Here is a 26,215-nt window from a genome sequence, read left to right on the forward strand (position 1 = left end):
GAAAACTGTTTCAATGTATCTGACGAAAGCTTATACCCAGATTAAACTCTGGTAGAGAGTCTTTACCTATATGTAAGGCTTGAGGAAAACTGTTTCAATGTATCTGATGAAGAGTGCATGCACACAAAAGCTTATACCCAGAATTAAACTATGGCCCCGGTCACACGGGCAGGAAACTGCGGGGGAGAAGCGTGGCTGTTTGCCCTGGGGCAAACTACTGCGCAGTTAAGCGATCAGACCTCCCATGGAGGTCCTGTGGAGGTACCGTGGAGGTTCCATGGCAAGGGAGAGGTGCTGATCACAGGACAAGCCGGCGCGCAACGAAGAAGCGCACGCCGCGGCAAACTGTTTTGTTTTTGTGTGTACATGACAAATGCGCATGCTCCGTTGGGTGCGTGTGCCCATCCACAGAGACTTGGAGAAAAAAACACACCTTATGTGCAAGGGGACATGGGCGGGCGCCGGATGCCACTGGAAACGCGATCAGACACCCGCCCTTGCCCCGCAGTATCTGGAAACTAGTACCTCCGAGGTACTAGTTTTTTGCCACGCAGTTTTGGCTGGAAGCCTCGGTTGAGCCACGGGAGTGCTACGCTTCCCAGATGTGCTGGTGAGATCGCGCCTGGAAACTCCGCCTGTTTTCCGTCTCACTTGTGTGGCTTCTGTTCTGTGTGACCGCAGCCTATGTTGGTCTTAAACCTGCCACTGGACTCAGACTTTCTTCTATTGTAAATGTGAGCTATTAAAGTGCAACGAGATTCTTTGGGAGCAAGCCTAAGAATTCAGTGGTGTCTATCCCAAGCAAAGCATTTTTAGGGTTGCAGCCTTTGTCTACCATCCTGTGCATACTTGTGTATGTATGTGTTTTGTGCCGTCATGTCGCTTCCAACTTATGGTGACCCAATGAATTAATTACATCCAAAATGTCCTATCGTTAACAGCCTTACTCAGGTCTTGCAAACTGCGGGCCATGGCTTCCCTGATTGAGTCGATCCATCTCATGTTGGGTCTTCCTCTTTTCCTGCTGCCTTCAACTTTTCTTAGCATTAGTCTTTCCCAGTGATTCTTATCTTCTCATAATGTGACCAAAGTATGATAGCCTCAGTTTAGTCATTTTAGCTTCTAGGGAGAGTTCAGGGTTGATTTGATCTATAACCAACTTATCTTTTTGCTCGTCTACAGTACCCATAAAACTCTTCCATCACCACATTTCAAATGAATTACCTTTTTTCCTGTGGGTTTCTTCACTGTCCAACTTTCGCACCCATACACAGTAATGGGGAATATTATGACATGTATTTTGATGACCTTGGTCACCAGTCCTTACACACAAAGATCTTTTCTGGCTCCTTCATGGCTACCCTTCCCAGTCTCTATCTCCTTCTGATTTCTTGGTTGTAGTCTCCCTTTCGGTTGATGATTGAACCAAGCCAACAGAAAATCTTTTAACAATTTCAGTTTCTTCATCATCAACCTTAAAGTTGTGTAATCCCTTTGTTTGCACTCAAAATTAAATAAAAATTTAAAAAAGTTGTGTAATTCCTCAGTAGTCATTACTTTTGTCTTCTTGATGTTCAGATATAACCCTGCTTTGACACTTTCTACTTTAACCTTCATCAGCTGTCACTTCCAAGTCTTCACTTTTTCTGCCAGTGATGTGGTGTCATTTGCATATCTCAAATTGTTCAAAGTTGTCAGAGAGCCATGACCAAGAACTCTTAATCCGGCTGAATGTTCAGTTCAACAGGCAGCCCCCCCCCCTTCGTTTTTCATGTTTCTTGTACTAACCTCCAAGCCCGCTGAAGGGTTCAGGCGGTACCCAAAAGCTTGCTGTGCTCTGCGTCATTTTGGTTGATACTAATAGCAAGTTATTACACTACAGTTGTTTAGGGGGGAGCCAAACTGAGGAGATTCAAACGGCGATGCTTATGGTTTTCTGTTATATTTATTTTGGTGAGTTACATTTTCGTGCGTTTGCAAGTCTCCCCGAGAACCTGTTTTGGCTGAGAGAAAAATATTGAAAACAAACCCCCTCAACTACAACTCTCGGCATAAATTTCATGGGAGAGTCCTCCTGTGAGTCAAACAAGACCCATTTCTTCCTCATTAAAGAGGAAGACGACCAAAAATTAAAAGAGGAGAACCTCTGTGGATTCCGCCTGAAACCGAAACCCCAGCGCAAACGTCTTCAGGCTGCCCTTCGCAAGCCGGATGTGATTTTCTATACACCGGAAGTACTAGACGGGGGGGATAGTAAGAGCTGTCGGGAAGACCTGAAAGTAGCCGGGGAAGGTGGAGAGGAAGGGGTCGGCTTGCTTGGACAGTGGGTCAGTGGCTGACGGGGTAAAGGGTTGCGGGGGCGGGGAGTTTTCGTACATAGTGTGGCGAGGGTTAGGGGAGGCCGGTTGCAGTCTCGTCCAGTGTTCCCTCTAAGCTGTGGACTCCTGTGAGCAAAATTCTACTTTGTGAGCTACTGGCATTAATGTTGTGAGCAGGTGATTTGGCTACTACATAAATTAGTTTGCTCTGGAGCCGTCCTTCCTGAGCTAAGGCAAAAATGTGTGAGCTGGAGGCTAAAAAACTGTGAGCTAGCTCACACTAACTCAGCTTAGAGGGAACACTGGCTCGAATCTCAAGCGCAGTTTCCCTCACGGGGGGTTTGTTAGGGGAAAAAGAAGGAGGGGAGAACTGTCCTGAGTTTTTTGGGGGAAGGGTGGGAAGAGATTGCGATAGTCCCTCCACCCCAATTTATGGTGCGAGGCAGTAGGGTCACAGTGTATATTTTCGTTCCCAGTTGACTAGGAGGAGATAAAAACAGGACCCAAACAAAACTTTCCCCAGCTTGTATGTGAAATGTATATATATATATATATATATATATTTATCATCGTTCTACTCTCTTTAATTCCTCCATTTCATATAAGGTGTCTTAAAAAACAGTAGTGGTCACTATAATGGCGCTGTGCACATCTTCAGAGACACCTCAAATATTTTAAAAAGGTTTTTTCTTTAATTTCTTTAGAGCCACTGTTTATGTAGTTGATAAAGCACAGAGAGAATTGCTGTTGTAATGCTCTTAGTGCTGGGGGGGGGAGCCCTAAATCTTCAAAGAGCTGATAAAGTTTGTCCTTCTGTGTTTTTTAAAATGTTTTTTTTTAGAAGGGAAACATAGTTTGAGCTTTCTGCAAAGCACGTTGCCCACAAGGTTCCCCCTAAAATAAAAACACCTGTTCTGTTTCAGGTACTCTGGAGAAGCCTTCAGTTACCAGAGTTCTTGAAAACAGAAGAAGGCAACCATAGGTGGCCCTGATGAGAGCAGAAGGAGGGGGGTGGGTTTTTACACATTTTGTAAATAAAATAGTGATGTGAGGCAGAGAGTGAAGTTAAGCCATAGTGTGAATAGGGAAGCAGTTCTCCCCTCACCCACCCCACCCCCCCACCCCCGGCGTAAGGCCCCTGTTCCTTTAACAGCTGCATGGTAGATAGTAAATGGGTAAGTTTAGCTTTGGCCCATCACTGCATCTCCATTGGGGGGGGGGGGGGTTCAGCTGCTGAATTTCTTGTACAGTACAAGAGACCTGCAAGATGAAGGTGTGTGTGGGGAACCTAGTAGCTGTTGCATTTTGTGAGCTGTTGTACTTTAAAAACAGTAAAATAGCAATTGGTATAGGTTCCCCTACTTGTAAAACCTTTGTTGACTAATTTTCATTTTGACTTGCCTAAGTAATATAATAGGAGGTTGCAGAAGCCCTTTTGGCAGTGTTGTTCTGCAGGAATCATTAGGTTTTTAGTGCCTCATGATCCTTGTTTATGCTAAGTGTGGTGTTAAACAGACATGTGATTATTTTTCACGTGCCTTGTTATATGGCACAGCTGTTTCCAAATTTTCTAGCCTCAAGAACTATTCCTGCATTGTCTAGTGAGCAACCCAGGCAGAATCCTTCGGAGTTGACTAGGATTCTGAAATATGTTCTAGGGAGCACACTTTGTTTACGTGGTCACATTATCTGGTACAAACCATGGCTTGGTTCAGACATAATGCAAAATATTGGTTTATGTTAACAAAGGTTTTGTTGTAGAACCAGAATTTGGTTCACAAATGATGATTCAACCTTGGTTTGCTTTGGCAGTGCTAATTTCAGTGCCTTTGCTCTTTCCCCATTGATCTCCTGGCCTGCATTACAGTGAGGGTGGTGCTGGAGAACAGGATGTCTACATTTGCACATTGTACAAAACCATACATAAAATTAATTGTGATTAATAAACCATCTTAAATCAGGGTTTCACATTCTGGGCTTGATGTTCTCTTAAGTAGCTAACAGATAATCTCACGAACCATAGTTTAATTAAACCATGGTTTGTGTCTGAAATGTTCCTCTGTAGCTGTATGTGGCAAGGAAAGGCAATGGAGGACAAAGCATCTTCTGTGGACATTTGACTGTCACTACTGAACTTTTGATTGAGGAGTACCTGATAAGTTTCTAAGGAATGCCACATTCCCTGGAACACACTTGGAAAGTACCCATAATTGCTGAAGATATATTCCTTCTTTTATGCTGTTCACACTGATACAAATTAATTTTGGACAATACAATATGTAGAAGCTTTAATTGTTAATCAGTGAGTAAATTATACTAGCAAGTATGTTAATGATTATCTTCACTCTGTGTTAACTTGATGTAAAGTTTAAAAATAAAAAGGATTTAAAAAAGAGAGGTGGTTATTGTAGACTGTAGCATTTATTATTTGATTCCTACATTGGATGTTCCTGTTGCTATATAAGAACGTTTCAATCCACCTTGAGTCTTCGGAAGAAAGGTGGAGTGTAAATAAAAGTAAATAACTATCTATGGTAAGCAAGTTTGACATAGGTATAGTGATGGTGCCAGAAAGTTCTGCTGCACAGGCCTCACTGAAAGGAGTAGGTAATGTGTAACAGCATTATTGTAGTGTCCTAGGGTTGTTTTGTTACAATGCACAATTAATTGCGGAATGATTTTTTTCATGGCAACTAAGATATATAAACAGTCTTCATGCATAGAAGCAGTTGACTCTGAATACCAGGTGTTGGGGGACAAGCAATGGGAGAAAGCCTCTGGTTTCATGCCTGGCTTTTTAGTTTCTTAAGACATCTAGTCAACCATTGTTGGAAACTGAATGCTCAGCTAGATAGTCTGGTCTAGCTAGGCAGTTCTCTTCTAATCTCTCCTGGTTTGCAGTCCTTAATGGAGTCCCAAATCAGTCACTTCTAGTGGGTTCCTCTTCTGGGTGTTGCTTGCTAGAAACTTGCAAACACAATTGTGTTTCTAATATCTAAGCTTCAACAAATTGCCCCATGCTATTACATACCGCTGGAGGTAGAGATGGTATTCCTAAGAAAGGCAGGTAACTGCTTCCAAGCCCAATCACCAACACTAGGATTCTGCCTGCTGTGTTGTTTCCAGTTTTGTCCCTGTGAGTCAAGAATGGTGGGGGAACAAACATAAGTTGAAGCCTTGGGGCCCATGGAATAGTCTGATTCCCTGCATTTGTTTTCTTCAATCTGCAAAATAGTCTCTATGCAAACATCTGGCTTTCAGTGTCCTTTTTAAAAAGTCCTGACCTCATCCAGGGTACTCAGGGTGGTATATAGTTCTCCCGTCTTCTATTTTATCATCACATTAACTCTGTGAAGTATAGAAATTTTTAGGCTGACAGCGACTGGCGTAATGTCACCTGGGGAGCATCAAGACTGGGAATTTTGTGGGGATCCCTTTAACTGGCCAAGTCGGTCACTGAAAAGGTGATTCTTTATAGCCTGCATTGCTTGCCTGTGTTTTTTTTTACTGCAACCTTCCCAGTGCCAAACTTCTTCCAGCTGATAATGTTGAGGAGACCAAGTTAATTGTCCCCTGCTGCTATGTCCAAGAAAGATACACTTGTTGAGGTGGGAAGGAATTTAATAATAAAATTAAAAACAAAAAGTTTTTAAAAGGTGTGTCCATTTTTTAGTGTATCAGTAAGGACAGGATCATTTGATAGTTCTTGGAACCAGTGTTCCCTCTAAGATGAGTTAGAGTACGCTAGCTCACAGTTTTGTAGCCTCCAGCTCACACATTTTTGTCTTCGCTCAGGAAGGATGGCTCCAGAACAAACTAATTTATGCAGTAGCCAAATCACTGGCTCACAATTTTAATGCCAGTAGCTCACAAAGTGGAATTTTTGCTCACAAGACTCCACAGCTTAGAGAGATTATTGCTTGGAACTCCAACCAGCTGCCTATAATAAGTGCTCAGTCATGAACATAAGGCATTCCTACTAGGTCTGGTGGCATTGGCTAGGAGGACCATTCGATTTAAACAGTACTGTTTTCCTCATGTATGCTGAGAAACTAGCAGTGGTGGCTGGCTTTCTTCAAATCCCATCTGCATCCCCTCCACCCAAAGAGCTGTGAGCATGGAACCTCCATGTTTAGAGGTGTCATAGCTGACACATAGTAGGTGCCAGGACAAATAATGGGGGGTGGGTGGCTCTCCCTCTTTAGCTCAGGTCATGACCTCAAAGGTTTCTGATTGCAATGTGTTTGGCCAAATGGCCTCTTCCAGTGAAGCATCTCTTGACTTCATTTTTGTGAACAGAAATGCTTTGTGCAACACAAGTGATTTGGTATCAGTCAAATAGGAATTCTTTGGGTTGGTCCTTTAGATTTTAGTTTTTTAGTTTTTTTATACCTTTCATAAACAAATGGCAGGTCACTCTGCTGCATGGAGATTTGTGGGCCCCAAGCAACAATTCTTTTTCTGTTTTTCCTCTATAGTCTTGTTTTGTGTGTACCATGGTTCATGTCTCTAGGTACAGCTGTTGAACCAGGAGCAACCTGCCATGTTTGTTGTTGGTTGTTGAAAAGTTTCTGATGTTTCCTCTATGTGTGTGTTTTAAAGGCAAATATAACACAGTAGCATGCCAGCATTACCACTAGATGAGCTCCAGTTTACTGAGAAGGATTTGCTGACTGGGAAGCTGAAAACTTTACCAGCACTGGTAAGTGGAGTGCTCCTCTCAGTAAAGTTTAATGCATTGTCATCTTATTTCAGTGAGTTGTGTGACTGAAACTGTCCAAGAGTCCAAAGTGCAGGTTCACCCATATAACATGAAGTAGGTTAGGCTGAGAGTTAATGAATGGGCCTGAGATCAACCAGTGAACTTTGTGGATGGGGGCAGGGAGGAATGAATTCGGACATTACCAGTTCTAATCTGACACTCCAGCAATGCTCCCTCTAAGCTGTGGAGTCTTCTGAGCAAAAATTCTATTTTGTGAGCTACTGGCATTAAAGTTCTGACCGAGTGATTGGGCTACTGCATAAATAAGTTTGCTCTGGAGCCATCCTTCCTGAGCTAAGACAAATGAGTGAGCTGAAAGCTAAAAAACGGTGAGCTAGCTCACATTAACTCAACTTAGAGGGAACACTGCACTCCAGTAATTATACTGGATTGTCTTTCATAATTCATTCTACTTGATTTACTTTGCCTCTGCTAGTCATGGGGAGAGGCTATACAGGGCATTGAAGCCCCACCCTTTGACTACTGGAAATCTTGTTCAACAACTTGTTTGGCTTCTGAGATTCTACCAGGTATTGCCAATGTGTTTTAAAGCATATTTTTACAGCCATAAGGACTAGAAACTTGCTTTTTTAAAAAAAGAAAGTTGTAATTTTCAGGAAGCTAAACTCCACATAAAATACCACTGTTTATAGCTTTGATGTACTTTTTTCCCACAATGAGGAAATCAATGGTACTTCAGTGTTTAGCTGTACATTGAAGTCCCATTGATTTAAATGGGGACAAAACATATGTAATATTTTCTTTCTTGTAGCCCTGCAGTGGGTTATCAAACATCACAGCGAGCTCTCTGGTTTAAGTAAATTTTAAGACAGTTTTGATGAGAAATCCTGGAGGGTCAGAAAAAAAAAGTGTACTACAAATAGTGTTTTGAAAGAGAATGTATATGGTATGTAATACCTAAGAGTCTTGAGATGCGAAGATTGGGGAACACCTGCATTCAGTCCTCATTTGCCTAAGAAACGGAATGGGTGCCTGTTGGCTGATCACACACTCTTAGCCTAATCTACTTCATAAAATAAATGAGGAGGGAGGGAGGATAAAACAGATGAGGGATGGGATAGCGATGTAGTGGACAGATGTCAATCCCACAACATTACTTCCATCTCACTGGAAAATGATAATCGTTACACAGTTACAGAATATAGATTTTTCTAGGTTCACTGATCATGATCTGTTAGTGCAGGATTCTGCAGCACAAACATGCATTATGTCCAACTGTTTCTGCTTTGTTTTGGAAACATAGGAGGAGCTGAACCTGAAAAAGACTGTTAGCTACTTATCTTCATTGGAACAGGACAGAAAAATGTAGTGAATTGTGCGAGATTCGAAAAGTGTTATTAAAAACTCAGGATATCCCTGAAACTGCTGCTGTGCAGAGCCTTTGTAATTAGAGAGAAAGGAGAGCTGCCAGCATATGCTAAAGAGAGCAAATATGAGGGATGGATTCTTGTTAACCACAGGCCCACTTTCCTACCAACATGAGACATATCTCTGTCAGGACTTCTGTAAGATGCTCAGACGGCAACACCAAGGGCTACTGTTTAGTCTTCTGGTCAGCTTATTTTCACTTGTGGTATTTTGTTTTTCTGCAGCATCCAGAAAAGAAAACAGAACGCTCTTTTGTGCTCTATAAGCCACCACCTAAAGCCAGAGATCCTGCACTGCTGGAGGAGTTCTTAGAACGGGCCAAGTTCATCGCAGATGATCTGGATTGGCTTTTGGCTCTGCCTCATGATAAATTCTGGTGTCAGGTAATATCACTTTGTGAAAAGGGATTATAAAACAAAACATGTGCTTTTGAACTTTATCTCTGTAAGCATACTTTTGAGTTTGTAGTGCAACCCGTCCTGAGATCTTGGGGCAGGGATCTATACAAACACAGGGCAGTTCCTAAAGTTGCCATCACCGTCTACTGTGACCAGGGATGGGCCAGTGCAAATATGGTCAGGCTTCCTTTTCGGTGGCAAAGGTGCCCAGTAAGAACAGTGTCAGGAAGCAAATATAGTTCACCACTCCCTGAGCCACATCCCTTTTAAATTTTAATCAATGAGGCTGGGAATTAAACGCAGGCTTGTTATTATTTTTTTTAAAAAGTATCCTATATTAGTGGAGTAAAAAAAGGAAAAATAAAATATTCACGATGGCATTTTCTAATTTACAGTCTAGCAAGCAACGAATTTATTTTTAATTTCCTTCAGTATCTCAAAAAGGAACATTCTGTGGATTTGGTAGGTGGATGTATTCAATTGGGTTAAAGGCAGACAGTTAATGAAAGATTGTTCAAACTGTTGGACAGTCCTAATTATAAGACAGTTTCTACTCTGGGGAAAGTGCTAAGAAAGAAGTAACATAACTGCCTGGAAAGGATGGGTGCCAGGAAACAGTTTTAGTGTTCCATCTGCCACAAATATTTGGTAGTGAGCCCTTAAAAGTGGTTTTCCTGAATTCTATGGAATATTTGTTTCATTTGAGCAGCCTTAATCCAAACACCAATGAATTCAACACACAACTTTGGTACTGTAGACATATCCTGTCACTTGGCATACAATTTGACATCCCTGACCAATTTCCCATGAAGCATTTTATTTCTTTGCTTCAGGTAGTTTTTGATGAGACACTCCAGAAATGTTTGGATTCATACTTGCGCCATGCCCCTCGCAAGTTCGACAAGGTAGCAGATTCGCCTCCAGAAGTGAATGACTTAATGGAGCACCTTCATCGGAATGTTTTCCTAACTTTCCTCCGAATGTCCACTCACAAGGAATCCAAAGTAAACACCCACTTTTCTGCTCTGCATACATTTGAGTTATGTATATGCTCTTCTCTGGGGGGAACAGTAGCTGGTTTCTGTTTTTCTTTCCTGATTTTTCCTTCATAGCCTTCACTTGTGTATTTTGTTTTTTCCCATCCAAATATTCCTAGTCATCCACGAATAGAAGCCCAGTATGTATTTGTTTATAGACCTTTTTCCCTTAAGCATGGAATGGGAAGGAACATTTTCTCCTCTCACAAATTACCCTCTGAGGTAGGATTAGTTGTCCATCTGAGTTGTATCCTGCTCTATTCTATGGCCTCAGTGGCCTATAGCAGTTTTCCCCCAAACACAAAGTATGTTGTGTTTTTTGTCTTGAAGAGGCAACTCTATTGTGATACGAATATAGCTGCTTTGGTCATGCTACTCCTATTCTGAAATCTTTGCATTGCTTACCTATTTGCTTTATGCAGGTTTAATAGCCCATAAGCCATACACCCAAAAAGACATTTCAGAGTTAAAAACAACAGCCACATCAACCAGGCCTCGGTTCATGCTGGAGTGTGCCAGAGCACCGCTCCGCCAGTAAGGAGACCAGGGGGCGGGCACATAAGCCCCACCCCGTGCTCCCACCAGCCATCAGTTGGGCCACGAAGAGCAAGCAGCAGGCAGGTAAGTTCCCTGCGGAACCCTCCTGTCGCCTGCGGAGCCGCCCCCCGCCGTTTTCAGGCCATGCGCCAGAGCGCCAGGTCTAAAGAACAGCCTGTGGAGCCCCCCCTGCCCTCACCGCCATTTTCATACATTCTACCACTGATGACCAATAGTTCTTTGCCCAAACTAGCTTTTTTGATGTGTGTTACCTTTTTGCTGTGCTACAGTTTACACTGGGGGCTCTTGGGAGATGCATGGAAAGAATAAAAGTTCTAAAAATAAAGAAGTAAAAATTTAAAAACACTACTTTGGTACTTCTGCCCAAAGTACAAGTTATGTGCAGGGATGCAGAGGAAGCTGTGAAGAAGCAGCAAAACTGAGGAAATATTTCTGAAACTCTTCAACTCTGATCCTCAATGAAGGGCTCTTCCTTCTATATGGACAGGTCTGTGCTAATGCTAAAAGCGGCCATGGTGGCTCAGAGGTTAAGATGCTGAGCTGCAGACCCTAGTGCCATGTTCGAGACCCTAGTGCCATGTGACAGAGTGAGCTCCCATCTCTGGCCCCAGCTCCTGCCAACCTAGCAGTTCGAAAGCAGTTCGAAAGCAAGAAATTGCAAGTAGATAAATAGGTACCGCTTTGGTGGGAAGGTAACAGCATTCTGTGCACCTCGGCGTTTAGTCATACCGGCCACACGACCACAGAAACGTCTTCGAACAGCGCTGGCTCGTCAGCTTGGAAACTGAGATGAGCACTGCCCCATAGAGTCGGATTCAACTGGCTTTTGAGCAAGGGAAACCTATGCTAATGCTACCTTCTTTGTGCCACCGTGGTTGAGTGCATTGCATCCCCCTGCTGTCATGACAAGGACTTTGTTATTTATTTCCAACCATATGTACTATTTCCTCTTCTTTTTAGGATCATTTCATCACACCATCTGTTTTTGGAGAAATCATTTACAATAACTTCTTGTTTGATATTCCCAAAATTCTGGATCTGTGTGTGCTCTACGGAAAAGGCAACAATGCTCTGCTCCACAAGATGATTGGTTAGTTGTACATATAGAATGGGGTGAAAGGTTTTTTTGGGAGGGCTCTGAAATCAAGGTTTAGAACAGGCTCTAAAGAGGGGCTGTTCCACCGTGATTTGCTAAGGAACATTGACAGTGTCAAGAAAATTATCTGTTTACCGAATTCGTTACCTCAGGATGTAGCAGACATCAGTGTAGGTGGCTTTAAGCAAAGATTAAAAGAATTCATGGCGAGATGTACAGAATTAGCTGAATGGGACCTCCAAGTTGAGAGGTAGTGTAGTGAGTACTAGGTGCTGTGCAGGGCTTTTTTTGTAAAAAAAGCCCAGCAGGAACTCATTAGCATAATAGGCCACACCCAACAGCAGAAATTAATTTGCTTATTAGGACACACCCCTGACAGCACAGCTCATTAGCATATTATGCCACACACCCCATGTTCGCAGAAGTGTGGTCATCCAGACACACCCACCTTTTGCTTCTTATTCTGTTTACCTGGTTTGTTGTCAAAACCCAGGGCTTTTTTATAGCAGGAACTCTTTTGCATGTTAGGCCATACACCCCTAATGTAGCCAGTCCTAATGAGTTTCTGCTGTTGGGTGTGGCCTATTATGCTAATGAGTTCCTGCTGGGTGTGGCCAACTCGGGAGCCAGCCGGAACTCCGTTCCTGTGCGTTCCTGCCCAAAAATAGCCCTGGTGCTGTGGATAAACACTGTGGGATGATTTCTTTTCCGCCTTCATCCTCTGCTTGAGGTTCCAGAGGCACCTGACTGTTGGGAACTGTGCGCTGGACTAGACCGACCCTTAATAAAAAGGGTTCATCTTAAAAGTTGTCTACACCAAAACATTTTCCAGTCTTAAGTGTGCTTATTTGCAAGCACCTGATCCTGCAGGCTTTGTGACAGCAGGCCTAAGACAGCCCAAACAGTTTAATTTTAAAAACCGTGTTCAGAGGCAGACTTGAACAATGAATTCTAAACTGTAGAATCTGGATTTGTGACACGTTTCCCTGCAGGCAGACAAATGAAAACTGATAAGGACTTAAGAAGACAAGACACTTGGAGACCTGTGATCAGCTCTCCCACAGAGTTCTTTTTCCATTTCAAAGTGTGTGTACATGACGGGTTTGGGGAGAGAAATTGGATTAGGGAGAAGCAGCGCTTGGTGGAGGCTACCCCCCTCCCCAGTTTTTCTGATTTAAAGGTTCAGTGGTGGGACTAGTAGAGGGATAAATAGCAGCATTGGAGGGATGATTTGGACCTGGAAAGAAATAGCTGGTGAAAAGTCCCTTCCCACAATGTGACTTCCCCAGTCCATTCTCTGAGGCGGGGGGAGCACATGAGGCTCATTGTAATGAATAGATTTTTTTTTTTAAGATGATAATGAAAGATACATTAATGTTTCAATGGTACCATACAAAGATTCAGTGAATACTGAATGAGATGTCAGATAAAGACGTGTCTGATGTTGCTGGAATTCTGTTGCCATCATTTTTTTTTAAAGGCTGGAGGCAGAAGCCTTGAGGTAGGGCTGAGCCAGCCATCTCATGTGATCCACTTGTTCGTTATATCACTCTGAGCAAGTAGGCATTTTATTTTTACTTTCCCTTTGAACATCCTGGCCTGAAGAAGGCCCACTGAGGTATATTCCAAGCTCTTTGCCTGGCTCTTCAGCTTGAGAAATAAAAATATGGAGGAATTATAGTACTTGGCAAGACGAAAGCCTATGTAGCATTTTCTCCTTATATTTATAAAATTAATATGTAGTAAAACATTTGAGGGTGAGCTGGGCCAAGAGAGTGATTGGCTCAAGGCCTCACATTAAGTTTCACAGCTGCACTGGAATTTAAACCTGGATCTCCCCAGCGCAAGTCCACTGTGATATTTGCTAGACTGGTATTCTCTATGGCAGTGATGGCGAACGTTTTAGAGACCTTGTGCCCAAACTGCGACCCAAAACCCACTTATTTATCGCAAAGTGCCAACACGGCAATTTAACCTGAATACTGAGGTTTTACTTTAGAAAAAACCACTCATACATTAACTTAAGATGATCCAAACAAAGTCAGGAAAGCAATCCCAAATGCTTTCATTTACTTAAAATTATTTGGCAGAGAATTTGACACTTTAATGATGGTCTGGGCCTGGCTGGGGCGATGGTACACGTGCCCACAGAGAGGGCTCTGAGTGCCGCCTCTGGCACCCGTGCCGTAGGTTCGCCGCCACTGCTCTATGGAGAACTACAGTATGTGACATGTTGGCAAGTATGTGCTCCCAAACTCTCATTTGCTGAAGTAATGCAAGGACAGGAGGTGCCTGTAGGGGGGAATCAATGGGTCTGAGGGGTGCTTTACCTCACCTGTGCCTTCCAACTTATATTGGAACGCCCACACTATTTCTTCCTTAGCTGAGCTTGCTTCTGTTCTCAGAGCTTTTGGGGAGTGGTTTTTGTAGGGGGAATCAGGAGGCTTGTTAATGTGATTCTTCCCTGCATTTGCGTTACGAGGAAAATTTGGAATTAGAAACCAAGTTTCCTCTCATAAATCCAAGTTCTACCCTGTGTCTCTATTTGTAGCACCAATGCAATATGACTTGTGTTGTTTGAGGGGAAAATCTGAAAGGTAGCCTAACTGGTACGAGGATGTTTGAAGCTGACTCTTTTAACCAGCTTGAAATAATTTTTTTCTCTTTCTGTCTGCTCTTTCCCCCCCCTCCCCCACCACAGAAAACATCTTTATTCAGCAGCCAAGCTACTTCAGTGACTTAGATGAAACGGTGCCTACAGTTCTTCAGGTGCTAATTTTTCTTTAGTGTATTTTTGGTAGGGTTGCCAACTCAGGGTTGGGACATACCTGGAGATTTTGGGGGTGGAGCCTGAGGAGGGCTGGGTTTGGGGAGGGGAGAGACTTCAGTAGAGTATAATGCCGCAGAGTCCACCTTCCAAAGGGGCCATTTTCTCCAGGTGAACTAATCTCGTTTACCTGGAGAACAGTTGTAATTGTGGTAGATCTCCAGCCACCACCAGGAAGTTGGCAGTTCTAATATTTGGGCACCTCTGTCCTTTTTTAGTGTAGACTTCATTAAAGATTTCCTGGGAGGCTGTGTCTGAGCTGGCTACATCTGCTGCTTTCTGGTGGCAATTCACACAAGCACTTTGGCTGACAAAATATGCTGGAAAGTAGTGGCAATTGTCTTTGTATGTATCAAGTCATTTGTATGTGAACCACTTTGTACGCAGTGATAAATGAATGTGTAATCCAAAGAGTTCCCACATGGTAGTTGTATTGCAGGATGGATGGGCAGCCAGTGCAGATCTAGCCGTTACCAGCCTGCTCAGTTCCCCATCCAGTGTAGACGGTACAAAGCAGGAGTTGCATTAACAGCCTGCAAAAATAGGTGTCTATGTGTGAGAGAAAGACACAAAGCTTACTGGATGATCTTGCATCAGTTGGTTTTAACCTAATTCACCTTGTGGGGTTGTGTGTTTGTGTTATTTCATTTGCACCCTCCCTTCTTTCAAGAAGCTAAGGCTCTATGTGTTGGGTTTCCCCCTTCCAGTTTATAACAAAACAAACTCAGAAGATTCAACTGATTTTGTGGTGGGGGTAGTTTTTGCCCCAAAGTATGCACCCCATGAGGTTTTCCCAGAAAACACTGATAAATGGAAGCATTGTAAAGAGCTCTGGAAATATACAGCCCTTCCCTTTTTCCACCGAAAGATGGCCTGATAACATCTCAGAAACCTGGTGTGAACTATTAAATATGCAAGAAGATATGAGGGGGGGGGGGAGAAACCATTCATGTTGTGTGCATCTAGACTCTGGGTGTTTGAAACAGGCTCTAAGATTTTTCTTCCTATTCTACCTGAACACCTCTTGCCTTCCACAGTTGGAGGGTGGCGCCAATGGGTTTTCTTTTGGTGTGTTTCTCTTGCTAACTGATTCACCAAGGTGAAATTGTACATAAGCTGTGCCTTTGGAAAAATTAGTCTAGGCTGGAGAAAAGAGAGAAGTGTGTGTGTGTGTGGGAAAAAACACTGGATTTGTTTAGCCTGGCTTTTTGCTTAGGCAGGTCCTCTTTTGGGGAGCAGATAACCTCAGGCAGATGCTGACACAGGCAAAGTGTGCCTGGCTGCATTCCACTCTGACATGTTCACAAGCCTGCCCTTTGCCTTCTAGGTATTCAGCAACATTCTCCATACGTGTCGCTTGCAATGTGAAGGAGCCTCTGCTAAGCCACAGAAACTAGAGGAAAAGATCAGGATGACTCCTGGGGATATGCCTCTGAAGGTGGGGGGATGTTTGCTGTGACCGACATCTTTCCTTCAGGCTGCATTAAACTTCATAGTCATGCTCCCCCCTTATTAACCCCCCCCCCCCCCAAGAGTTATGCCTCATCCTGCACATGGTTGCTAGTAATCATTGTTTTTGCCTGTCCTGTGACTGGGTGAGGCAGCTTTCCCAATCACATGAATTTGGGTATGCTTTGCTTACACATTTTTGAAGAAGACAATTAATTGTGTGTGTGTTCTCTTAAAATATCACTGAACGCTTCCTTTCTTTTTAAGAAGCAGAATGAATCCTTCTTCCCCTCTTCCATGCTACAAATGACCAAGGGAGGGAAAGAAGAGGTTGGGGAGAGGTTTTACTTCGTTCTAATGTGTCACGTTTGAAATTTTATCGGGACTAGGCATGGGTGCTATGCTTTCTACTGCAAATGAGGAAATGCAAAAGTGGGGAAGAGCAACTTCTGGTTCCTATTCAGATGGTGGATTTTTTATAATTTGATGCATAAGCATTTGTTTATGTCTCTGTTTTTAGTTGTTTTTGACGAAGGCGTTTTTCTTGTTGTCATTCCTTTGTCCACACTGATGTGAACCAGTCTGCTTTGTCCTCATCAAGTTTTGCAGATTATACAAAAGCTGAGAGAGATGTTTTGGGGAGCATACAGCCTCTCTAATTGTTCCTTAGCAGCAGCATCTTTGAAATGCAAAGGAAGAGAAGATTTCTTGTGTGTTCTTTTCCACCAGTCCATATTAACGAATGTTGGTCATAACTGTTGGTATTACTTTCATCAGCTTTTTCCTTTTCGAGTAACAAGGTACCAGAAGACATCTTCTGTTGTTGGTACCTTTACCCCAAATTTTCTCTGTACATTTAAGGCAGACGTGAAAAGAGACATCTAGTGCAGACATAGATGGGTTTGCATCCCTACTTAAGTTTGGTTTGGGGCTGCAGAAAAAAAGGTGTCCGTACTCTGAAGTCAAATATTTATTACCTAACCTGTTACTAGTCTTGATTCATTCATTTGTAAAATGGTTTCTTTGATGTTGTCTCCTCATTGTTTTTTTTTTAAATCCAGTTTGTCTTTATTTATTTATTTATTTAACATTCAATTTATATACCGCTCTAACCCCGAAGGGTCTCTGAGCGGTTTACATACAGTGTTTCCAATTTCCTATCTAAGGCCACATTGCATATATCGGGAGGGGACTGCCTACCGGCACCCAGGCAGCAGGGCTTGTTGTAATCCGGCTCCTTCTTCAAGCAGGCTTTCGGGTGTCGGCGCTCCATCTCCATCTTTTAGGCAGTCTTGCAATATATTCCCATTGAAGTTAATCTACTTTTGTTGCTCCCCCCTCAAAAAAGCAAGTTTTCTAGGGTGTGAGACGAGTATGATTTCCATCTCCAGTTTGGCAAAGTCCTGGAGATTTGGGGGCAGAGCCTGGGGAGGGGAGGGACCTCAGCAGGGTATAACGCCACAGAGTCCACCCTCCAAAGCAGCCACTTTCTCCAGGGGAACTGATCTCTGTAGTCTGGTGATAAGTTGTAATTCTGGGAGATCTCCAGGCTTCACCTGGAGGGTGGCTACCCTAGAGGCAAGAGAGCCATAGTGGCACTGGAGGGAGCCTTAAATACTGCTCTAGTATGTTGAAATGTTCATCTAGTTTAGGTCCCATGCAGTTCTTTATTGCATGTGGTTTAGTGCAATGTGTCTTATATTTTTAGTAGACTTTTTTTACTAGAATGGTGGGTATTGGATAAGTCTGCTTTGGGAATGTTGTTGTGCCTGATCTTACCTTTACCCTGAATTTATTATGCTTAGGGGCCAGTGACGGTCCAAAACACTTCATTTGCTAGGCCAAAAATCCATGCATAGTGTGTGCCTCCCTGCTATGGTACTAGACCTATATTAGTTAGTTGCTATATAGTTAGCAATTTGCTGCCTTTTAATGGTATTCCAAAGTCTGTTTCTTGAGGTAGGCTAATGGTAGGACTAGCTTGCTGGAACTCATAAGGGCACCTGACCTGTATAACCCAGGCTAGCCTGATCTTGTTAGAGCTCAGAAGCTAAGCAGGGTCAGCCCTGGTTAGTATTTGGAGACCATTAAGGAGGTCCAGGGTTGCGACACAGAGGCAGGCAGTGGCAAACCATCTCTTGCCTTGAAAACCCCTGAGGGTCTTCATAAGTAAGCTGTGATCTGATGACCAAAAAAAGAGAGAGACACAGACACCAAAAAGGCTGTTGCTTCGCATGGGAAAAGTCCTAGGTTTAGTCTCTGGTATCTCCAGTGAAAGGATCTCAGATCACAGGTACTGAAAATCTTTTCTTTAGTTGAGACCCTGGAGTACACAACATTGGGCAAGTTGGACCAATGGTGTAAGACAACTTCATAAGACAGCAACTTTGGAAGGAGGAAATTTGAACACATTAACATGTGAAGCTGCCTTATACTGAGTCAGCCTCTTGGTCTCTCAAGGTTAGTGTTGTCTACTCTGACTGGCAGTCGCTTTCCAGGGTCTCAGACAGAGGTCTTCCACATCACCAGCTATCTGATCCTTTTAAATGGAGGCACCAGTGATTGAACCTGGGACCTTCTTCCTGCAAAACAGATGTGTTAGCACTAGGCACAAGACCTATCTAATTTGTTTGTAATTAATTACTATTACTTTTTTTCTTCCTAGGAGCTGATGGACATTGTGCTGTACTTGTGTGATACGTGTATCACCCTTTGGGCCTTTCTGGATGTGTTTCCATTGGCTTGCCAAACATTCCAAAAGCATGACTTCTGTTACAGGTATATTTTTAGGAACTGTGTGTGTTTCATATGCACCCAAAAGAAGCATGTCTCAGGGAGCCAAACTGTCACTTCCCAGTGATTGTACACTGTGTTTGGGTACACTTGAGTTCATTTCAGTGTCACAATCGGGGGGGGAGGGAGGAGATGGACAAATCTGACCCTAGTTGACATAGGACACACAGTTCTCCTGCACAAGCTCCATTGAAATGAAAGCAGAGACCCAAGAATACTGCTGTGTGGAAGGGTTGCCATTGGGATTTTCTTCCTCAAGCATCACAATAACTGATAACTGAGCAGAACTGAGCTCATTTGAAGCAATTGTGTTGGCTCCAATTTTAAAACAATCTGTTCCACACTCCTAAGGGTGCAGTAGTAAAAGGAATTATTAGGATGTTTGCTGCTGCAGCTTATATCCATAAAGATATGTGCAAAGCTGTATTATACCAGGTGAGGCCTTCGGTCCATCTTGTCCATTGCAGCACTATTTCAAGGTCTTGGGTTTTCTCACAGTCTCGCTGAAGAGATCAGGGACTGAATTGCGTTATCTGGTCAAATCATGTGACCTGCCACTGAGTTGTAGCTTCTCTAGATTCCTCTGCGCTACCAACTTTAGATCTTTACTTTCTCATGTCTCCTCTCACTTTGATTTGTGTCTTTAAAAAAAGTATTTTATAGTTAAGTTTAGCTGCGTGTGTTTTGTAGGCTTGCTTCTTTTTATGAGCTGGTGATACCTGAACTGGAGTCTGTAATTAAGAAGAGAAGACATGAGGACAGCAGGTACATTTCTGAGATATATTTACACTTGCAGTTAAGAGCACAGGCATTTTCAGGCATGTGTTCAGCACATTATTAGTCCACTGTGTGGGTTCATACCATTGATGCTCTCCTTGCATTTTATTTTTTAAATCTTTTCCCCAACAAATATGTGTCACCCTTTTACCTTGCCTCTCCTCCACGATCCTCAGGGTAGCATCTTTACAGCAACCAAGCAAGGTAGGTTAGATTCGAGAGAGGCTGGCTGTCCCAGGCTCATCTGATGAGCTTTCTGGCTGAGTGGACATTTGACCCCTAGGTTGTGCTTGTCTGAGTCCAGCATGCACCATAACTAGTCTTACTTTTGAGGGGCTATATGAGTACTCATGTAGAGAAGTGCTTACCATTGAAGCAGGTGGGAGGATGAATTGCATTTTGTTAATAATGTCACAGGAGCTGGTCAATAGGTGTTCGTGACTGTTACATAGCTGCATTGCACACAGCATTGTAGAAATAATGATGAACGTGTGTGTATGTGCATGGGAGCAGGACAGCATATAACCAACTGTGCCAAGTTGTGCTTCCCTACAGTGAACAAAATTTTCATAGGGTCCATGGCTTAATTTATGCTGGGATTCCCAACTTGTATGAACACTTTTGGAGTTTTGAGAACAGGTAGTGGGGTGCCATAACAAAATGGCTGCTGTAAGGGTGGGGCCAATTACAAAATCTTGAGAAGTTTCAAAAATGATATGAGGTTCCAAGCCCAGCATCCTCCAAAGATGCAGATAGCTATTAAAAGTGACACTTTCTGGGCTTTTCTGAAGCAATTCCTACTCTAGTGCAGTGGAGGAAAACCAGGACCAGCTCTTTGCTTTGGTGAAAAGATAACATTAGGAAAAAAGCTCCGGGGAACACCTTGCTGTACACGACTGTGCCCACAGGTACTACTTTTGTCATATGTGGTCTATAGCATAATGTGGTGGTGGTGGTGGAATCCTGAAGTGCTAAGGTGGACTACAGACCGTAGGCAGAGGGGGTGCCTTTTTGAAAGTTTCCTCATTGAGAGCTGGTGTAGCATTGTGACTAAGAGAATAAGCAATAAGGTAGGAAGATCCAAGTTTTGTATCTCTTCTTCTCTATTTACTCACTAAGGCTGCTTCCATGTAGGATTCTCTGTGTCACGTTTTCTTGCTGTTGCAAATGCATTCATATGCACTTTGGGCAAAGGAGCTTTTAAATGTGGGGAATTTTCTGCCACTTTCCTCTGTCTTTCCCCCCTGACTTTTTTCTTCCACATTTACTCCTGCATTGCCTCCCAGATGTTAGTTGCCATGGTGACTTGTGGCCTATTTATGTTTTTGTTTTCTTCATGCATGTTCTATAGCACTATAGTGGTTCTATTGACATTTGAAAGGTAGGTGGCAAGAGATTATTACAGCAATGCTCCCTTTAAGTTGTGGAGTCTTATGAGCAAAAAGTCTACTTTGTGAGCTACTGGCATTAAAGTTGTGAGCAAGCAATTTGGCTACTGCATAAATTAGTTTGCTCTGAGCTATCCTTCCTGAGCTAAGACAAAAATGTGTGAGCCAGAGGCTAAAAAATTGTGAGCTAGCTCACACTAACTAAATTTAGAGGGAACACTGGCCGGTACTTTCCCGCCCTTAGTTTAAACCCATTATTTTGTCTCCTATACTCTGCTGCCAACAGGAACAGCTCCCTGCCTTCCTCTACGTGACAGCCCTTCAGATACTTAAAAGAGACCAATCATGTCCCCGCTCAAACTCCTCCAGACTAAACATTCCCCGGTCCCTCAGCTTTTCCTCATAGCTTTTCCAGACCCCCAGTCATACTCGTCGCTCTCCTCTGCACACGCTCCATTCTGTCCACATCCTTTTTAAAGCAAGGCTTCCAGAACTGCACACAGTACTCCAGGTGCGGCCTGACCAATGCAGTGTATAGCAGGACTATGACATCTTGTGATTTGGATGTTCCGGCTCTTGTTGATACAGCCCAAGATTGCATTAGGCTTTTTTTGTCGCCGCATCACACTGGCTGCTCATATTTAACTTTTGGTCCACCCTTATCCCAAGATCTTGTTCACACACACTGCTACTTAGAAGTGTATCCCCCATCCAGTATGTGTGTTCCTCATTTCTGTTACCCAGATGTAGAACTCGGCACTTATCCTTGTTAAATTGCATCTTGTTCACATCCGCCCACTTTTCCAGTGTGTTCAGATCTTGTTGAATTCTATCTCTATCTTCTGGTGTGTTCGCTGCTGCTCCCAATTTAGTGTCATCTGCAAATTTAATGAGCAGTTTCTCCACACCCTCATCCAGATCCTTTATAAAAATACTGAAGAGTACTGGACCCAGAACCAAGCCCTGTAGCACCCCACTGGACACCTTCCTCCATTCAAATGAAATGCCATTGACAACTACTCTCTGGGTGCAGTTCTCCAGCCAGTTCCCTATCCACCTAACTATCCTATAGTCCAGTCCATAGTCCTTTAGTTTACCCATCAGAACATCATGAGGAACCCTACCAAAAGCTTGACTGAAATCCAGGTAAACAACATCATCAGCATTCCCTTGGTCCAGTAAGCTTGTCACTCAATCAAAAGGTAGGAAGATCCAAGTTTTGTATCTCTTCTTCTCTATTTACTCACTAAGGCTGCTTCCATGTAGGATTCTCCATGTCACGTTTTCTTGCTGCTGCAAATGCATTCATATGCCCTCCTCCAGTTTTGTGGCTTTGATTTACCTCAGGATTCATTATTGGTCTCCCTAGATGTAGTGTCTTTATACACTAACATCCCCTTTGAAGATGCTAGGTTGACAGCACAGATTTGTAGACTTCCGATCTAATTTGGGTCCACCTACTTATTTTCTTATGGTCCTCACAGATATTACTCTTGGAAAAAATTTATTTAGGTTTAAAGATCAATTTTACTTACAAATATATGGGGTAGCAATGGGCAGCACATTTGCTCCTAGTATTGCATGTTTATTTATGGCTAGATTATTGTCAGAATTTATTTGCAATCCTATACAGAATCCTTTCTTTAGTAAGATCCTCATTTATAAGCATTTTATAGATGGCATTTTTGTAGTTTGGTGTAAGGAAAATACTTTACAGGAGTTTCTAAACTGGATTAATTCTATCCATTCTAGTATTACATTTTCTCTCCAACAGGGCAGAGTATCTCTTTTCTAAACGCTATTGTCTTCCGTGACAGTAGAAATCAGTTGGCAGTTCACAATTGATAAAAATATATATTTTCATTATTTATCATGCCATCCTCCACATTTTTTAAAAAAATAGCCTCCCTTACAGCCAGTATTTGAGAATTGAAAGGAACAGTACATTTTTTTACAGATTATGTTGATGCAAGCCAAACTCTTTCGCACCAGTTTAGAGAAAGAGGTTACCCTGTGCAGATTTTGAGTAGAGCTAAAATGAGATCTGACACAATAGATAGAAAAGAATTGTTTGAGAGCAAATTGCATTGTGAGAATAGCCGTATTATATGTTCTTTAGATTATTCTTATTTAGCGACGTCCATTTAAAAAGCTATTGAAAAGCATTGGCATATTGTGAGCCATATTCCAGGCTGTGAACTACCTCCTAGGGTTGGTTTTAAGAGGACCAAGAATATGTCTGACATACTTATCAGGACTGATTTACGCACATGTAAACAAATAGAAGGTCCTATAGGACAATTTAAATGTGGATCGTGTAAAGCATGTGATTAGGTCTTACTATTATGGAGTATTATGATCCAGATACTGGAGTACAAATCAGATTAAATTCATTTAATAATTGTAACAGCAAGAGGTCTGTATATGGAATTTTATGTGCATGTCAAAAACTATACATTGGCTGTAGTATGAAACCTATGAAATCTAGGATACTGGAACACTTATCATGCATTAGATCAGCCAACAGAAAAGCTCCCCTTACCAACCATTTCATTTCTCATAGTCATAATGCTGATTCCATGAGATTCTTTATAATTCATCAATATGAGAACAGAGGTTTTAGCACTATAGATGTCCAGAAGCATTTATTGCAGATAGAAGCAAAGTGGATTTTCAGACTAAAAACTCTTGCACCTACAGGGCTGAACCAGTCTTTTGATCTTTCATGTTTTGTTTGACATACTGGCTTAGAAATAACTTAGAAGTACTTCTGGCTATGACTGTTTTGTAAACTGTCATCAAGAATACCTAGTGGTACCTTTAATTGAGGTTTTGCAGAAAGATTGGATGATGCAGCTTTTCAGCGTGATCCACTTGAGGACTATGTCCCCGTTGAAATTGTAACAGGTAATGCTGTTTATATTGTAAGAATGGGTTCTTGATGATAGTATGAAAAGATATGTAATTTCTGTTTTTTGGTTTACAGAGTATACATCTGGAACAAAATTTAATCAGATCTGTTCTTTGAGAAGGTATATGGGAAATGTGTTTGGAATAAGCTAGCATTCACATCAGAGAATGAAGGAAGATCTGTATGGTGAAAGATTTTTTGGGGGGCTAAATCTGAACACCTAAGAGTTGTTCTTAATAGTGTGACTTGGAGCTACTATGCTTACACCTCTGTACATCTTGAAGAAGATATTTTGTGTATTCATCTGTATGGTACAGTTCTTATGTGCAAACAGTATTGCAGTGTGCATTAATTTCCTTATAATAATAAGAAGATTTGGACTTTATGTACAGTGTCGGTGCACAGTTCTTTTTGTTTACTCAGCTGAAAGAAGCAGATGCCAGAACACTATTCTATTATGTGCTGGGGTGGAGTGGCAAATTGCATCTGATCACATTAGCAAAAGTTTAAGAATAGGCATAAATGAAATGCAAACCCTGGTTCCCCACCCCTCCCTGATAAATAACCTTTCTCTTCCTGCTCAAAGCAAATGGATGTTTTACTACCAGACAGCTCCCTTGTCTTCCATGTTGGAAATAAATCACATCAGAGAGTTAATTTTCCATCTTTTCTTGTCGTTGTTCCTTTCTAGCTTAATGCTGGACATGTGGAGGAGGCTGTCTCATTCAAGAAAGAAGGTGGTGGAAGTTTTCCATATTATTGTTAACCAGCTGTGCCTTCAGCCTATCTTGGAAAACAGGTACTTTTTCACAAGGCCTAGTGGCAGTGGGCTGCCCCTTAAAAGGTGATCGCAGTTACTGGGGCAGACAAAAAGATCTTGGGCAAGTACTATTTTAGAGTAGGGGGGCGTGCAAGTGTGTGCAGGTCTTATGGATGCTGTGTGTGGGAAATTCTTTTGTCCTTCTCACAGTATTAGAATGTGGAGATATACAGTGAAGCTTTTGTCAGTAGGTCTAGGACAAAACAAAAGGGCGTACTTCTCCATGCAAGGCATAATTAATTTATGGAATTTGCTGCCACATATTTATTTACTTATTTAATTCATTTATATTCCTCCTTTCTCCCTAAAGGGGCCCCAAAGGGGTTTACATAATTCTCCTCTATTTTATCCTCACAACACCCCTGTGAGGTAGGTTAGGCTGAGACAGTGTGACTGGCCCAACGTAACCCAGCAAGCTTTCATGGCATGATTGGGGATTTGAACCCGGGTCGCCCAGATACTAGTCCAACACTCGTAACCACCGCTTGATATTTGTTGACATCTGTAAGCTACTCTAACCATGTTTTGGTGGAAAGTTGGCATGTAAACACTGAGCCGAAAAGTAGAAAGTCCAGGCAATATCTATTCAGCCTGGCCAGTCCAGTCATTGCAAAGCCTCTGAACTGGTCAAGCTGAGCACCTGTAAAGACAAGGAGTGGCTGATGCTGTACAGTCCTATTTTCTTCAGTGCCTGAAGGGCTCTTTGAGACTTCAGCACACATGCAGTTCCAGGAAACTCACTGAGCTGGATTGCAGCCCTGCCATCAAAGGTTCCTGGTTCAGGCATCGAAATTCTTATGTGCTTTTCCTTCCTTGCTGGTCGGTTTCCTTCCAAAGATTAAGGTTGTAGCAATGCCTTGTGCATTATGCAGAGTCCAAGAAATGCCACCTGGCGAGGTTTATCAGTCTCTTCGTGAGGGACTCAGCGAACACAAATTGGACATAAGAAATTGCAGCATTGAGAAACTGGTGGCAAAACATTTTGATCTCCCCAAACATACTATATTGCTGTTCTACCAAAAAAAAGTTCAAAGGGAATAATAGTGTGAAAGTGCTGAATTAGAACTCATCAAAGAATTAAATTCTACATGTCATCCTGATTTAAACAGTGACATAGGTTTCCTCAGTCAATGTAATGTCTAATAGAGCAACAGGACCCATTTTCTAGGCATTTTAATTGGCTGTTTAACACTATTAGACTATAACCTTGTACCAGTATCTACATCTAGCTCTTTCCTTTCTCCCTTACATTGTGATCGACACTTGAAAGACTCATGGTGTAATTCACACCAAGTCTTGACCTTAAAGACCAACCTGCACCTTATAGATGAACATGGCTACCACTTTGCTATTTCTCTACCTGCAGTGTTGCCTGTGTCAAATATATATGTGCATTTGATGAGCTTTTCAAACTCCTCCAAACACTCTGCTGCTTTGTCTGTCCTGAAGATGAATTCCCCTGTGGAACTTGTCAGATGGCTCACTGGAATTTTTGCAGTAATTTGGCTTAGTTTTGACACTTGCTGTTTTAAAAGAGTTCTCAAGAATATTTATGATTCTACCAACCAAACAGCATGGATATCTGAACCCAGGATCTCTTTCACCCAGAGCATACATACTGTCCCTAGACTAACAAGCTTGGTCAGAACTTTTATATATCTTTGAATGTTGTTTTCATTATCTTCTAATTAC

The 26,215-nt window shown here is 42.4% G+C and overlaps 1 protein-coding gene across 1 annotated transcript in view; it reads left to right on the plus strand.

The window, feature by feature from the left end:
- The first annotated feature begins 2,250 nt into the window (after nucleotides 1-2,250).
- The window catches only part of ASCC2 (activating signal cointegrator 1 complex subunit 2), a 42,162-nt gene continuing 18,197 nt past the window's right edge, over nucleotides 2,251-26,215 (plus strand). Inside the window, exons 1-10 of the mRNA XM_015425317.1 lie at nucleotides 2,251-2,327; nucleotides 6,921-7,020; nucleotides 8,694-8,852; nucleotides 9,701-9,871; nucleotides 11,423-11,552; nucleotides 14,260-14,327; nucleotides 15,713-15,823; nucleotides 18,500-18,612; nucleotides 19,318-19,392; nucleotides 24,395-24,502. Coding sequence (XP_015280803.1) covers nucleotides 6,940-7,020; nucleotides 8,694-8,852; nucleotides 9,701-9,871; nucleotides 11,423-11,552; nucleotides 14,260-14,327; nucleotides 15,713-15,823; nucleotides 18,500-18,612; nucleotides 19,318-19,392; nucleotides 24,395-24,502 — 1,016 coding nt within the window. The 5' untranslated portion in view covers nucleotides 2,251-2,327; nucleotides 6,921-6,939. The remainder of the gene's footprint in view (nucleotides 2,328-6,920; nucleotides 7,021-8,693; nucleotides 8,853-9,700; nucleotides 9,872-11,422; nucleotides 11,553-14,259; nucleotides 14,328-15,712; nucleotides 15,824-18,499; nucleotides 18,613-19,317; nucleotides 19,393-24,394; nucleotides 24,503-26,215) is intronic.

Source organism: Gekko japonicus, unplaced genomic scaffold (genome assembly GCF_001447785.1).
Source record: "Gekko japonicus isolate JY-2015 unplaced genomic scaffold, Gekko_japonicus_V1.1 scaffold135, whole genome shotgun sequence".
In the NCBI taxonomy this organism is placed as follows: domain Eukaryota; kingdom Metazoa; phylum Chordata; class Lepidosauria; order Squamata; family Gekkonidae; genus Gekko; species Gekko japonicus.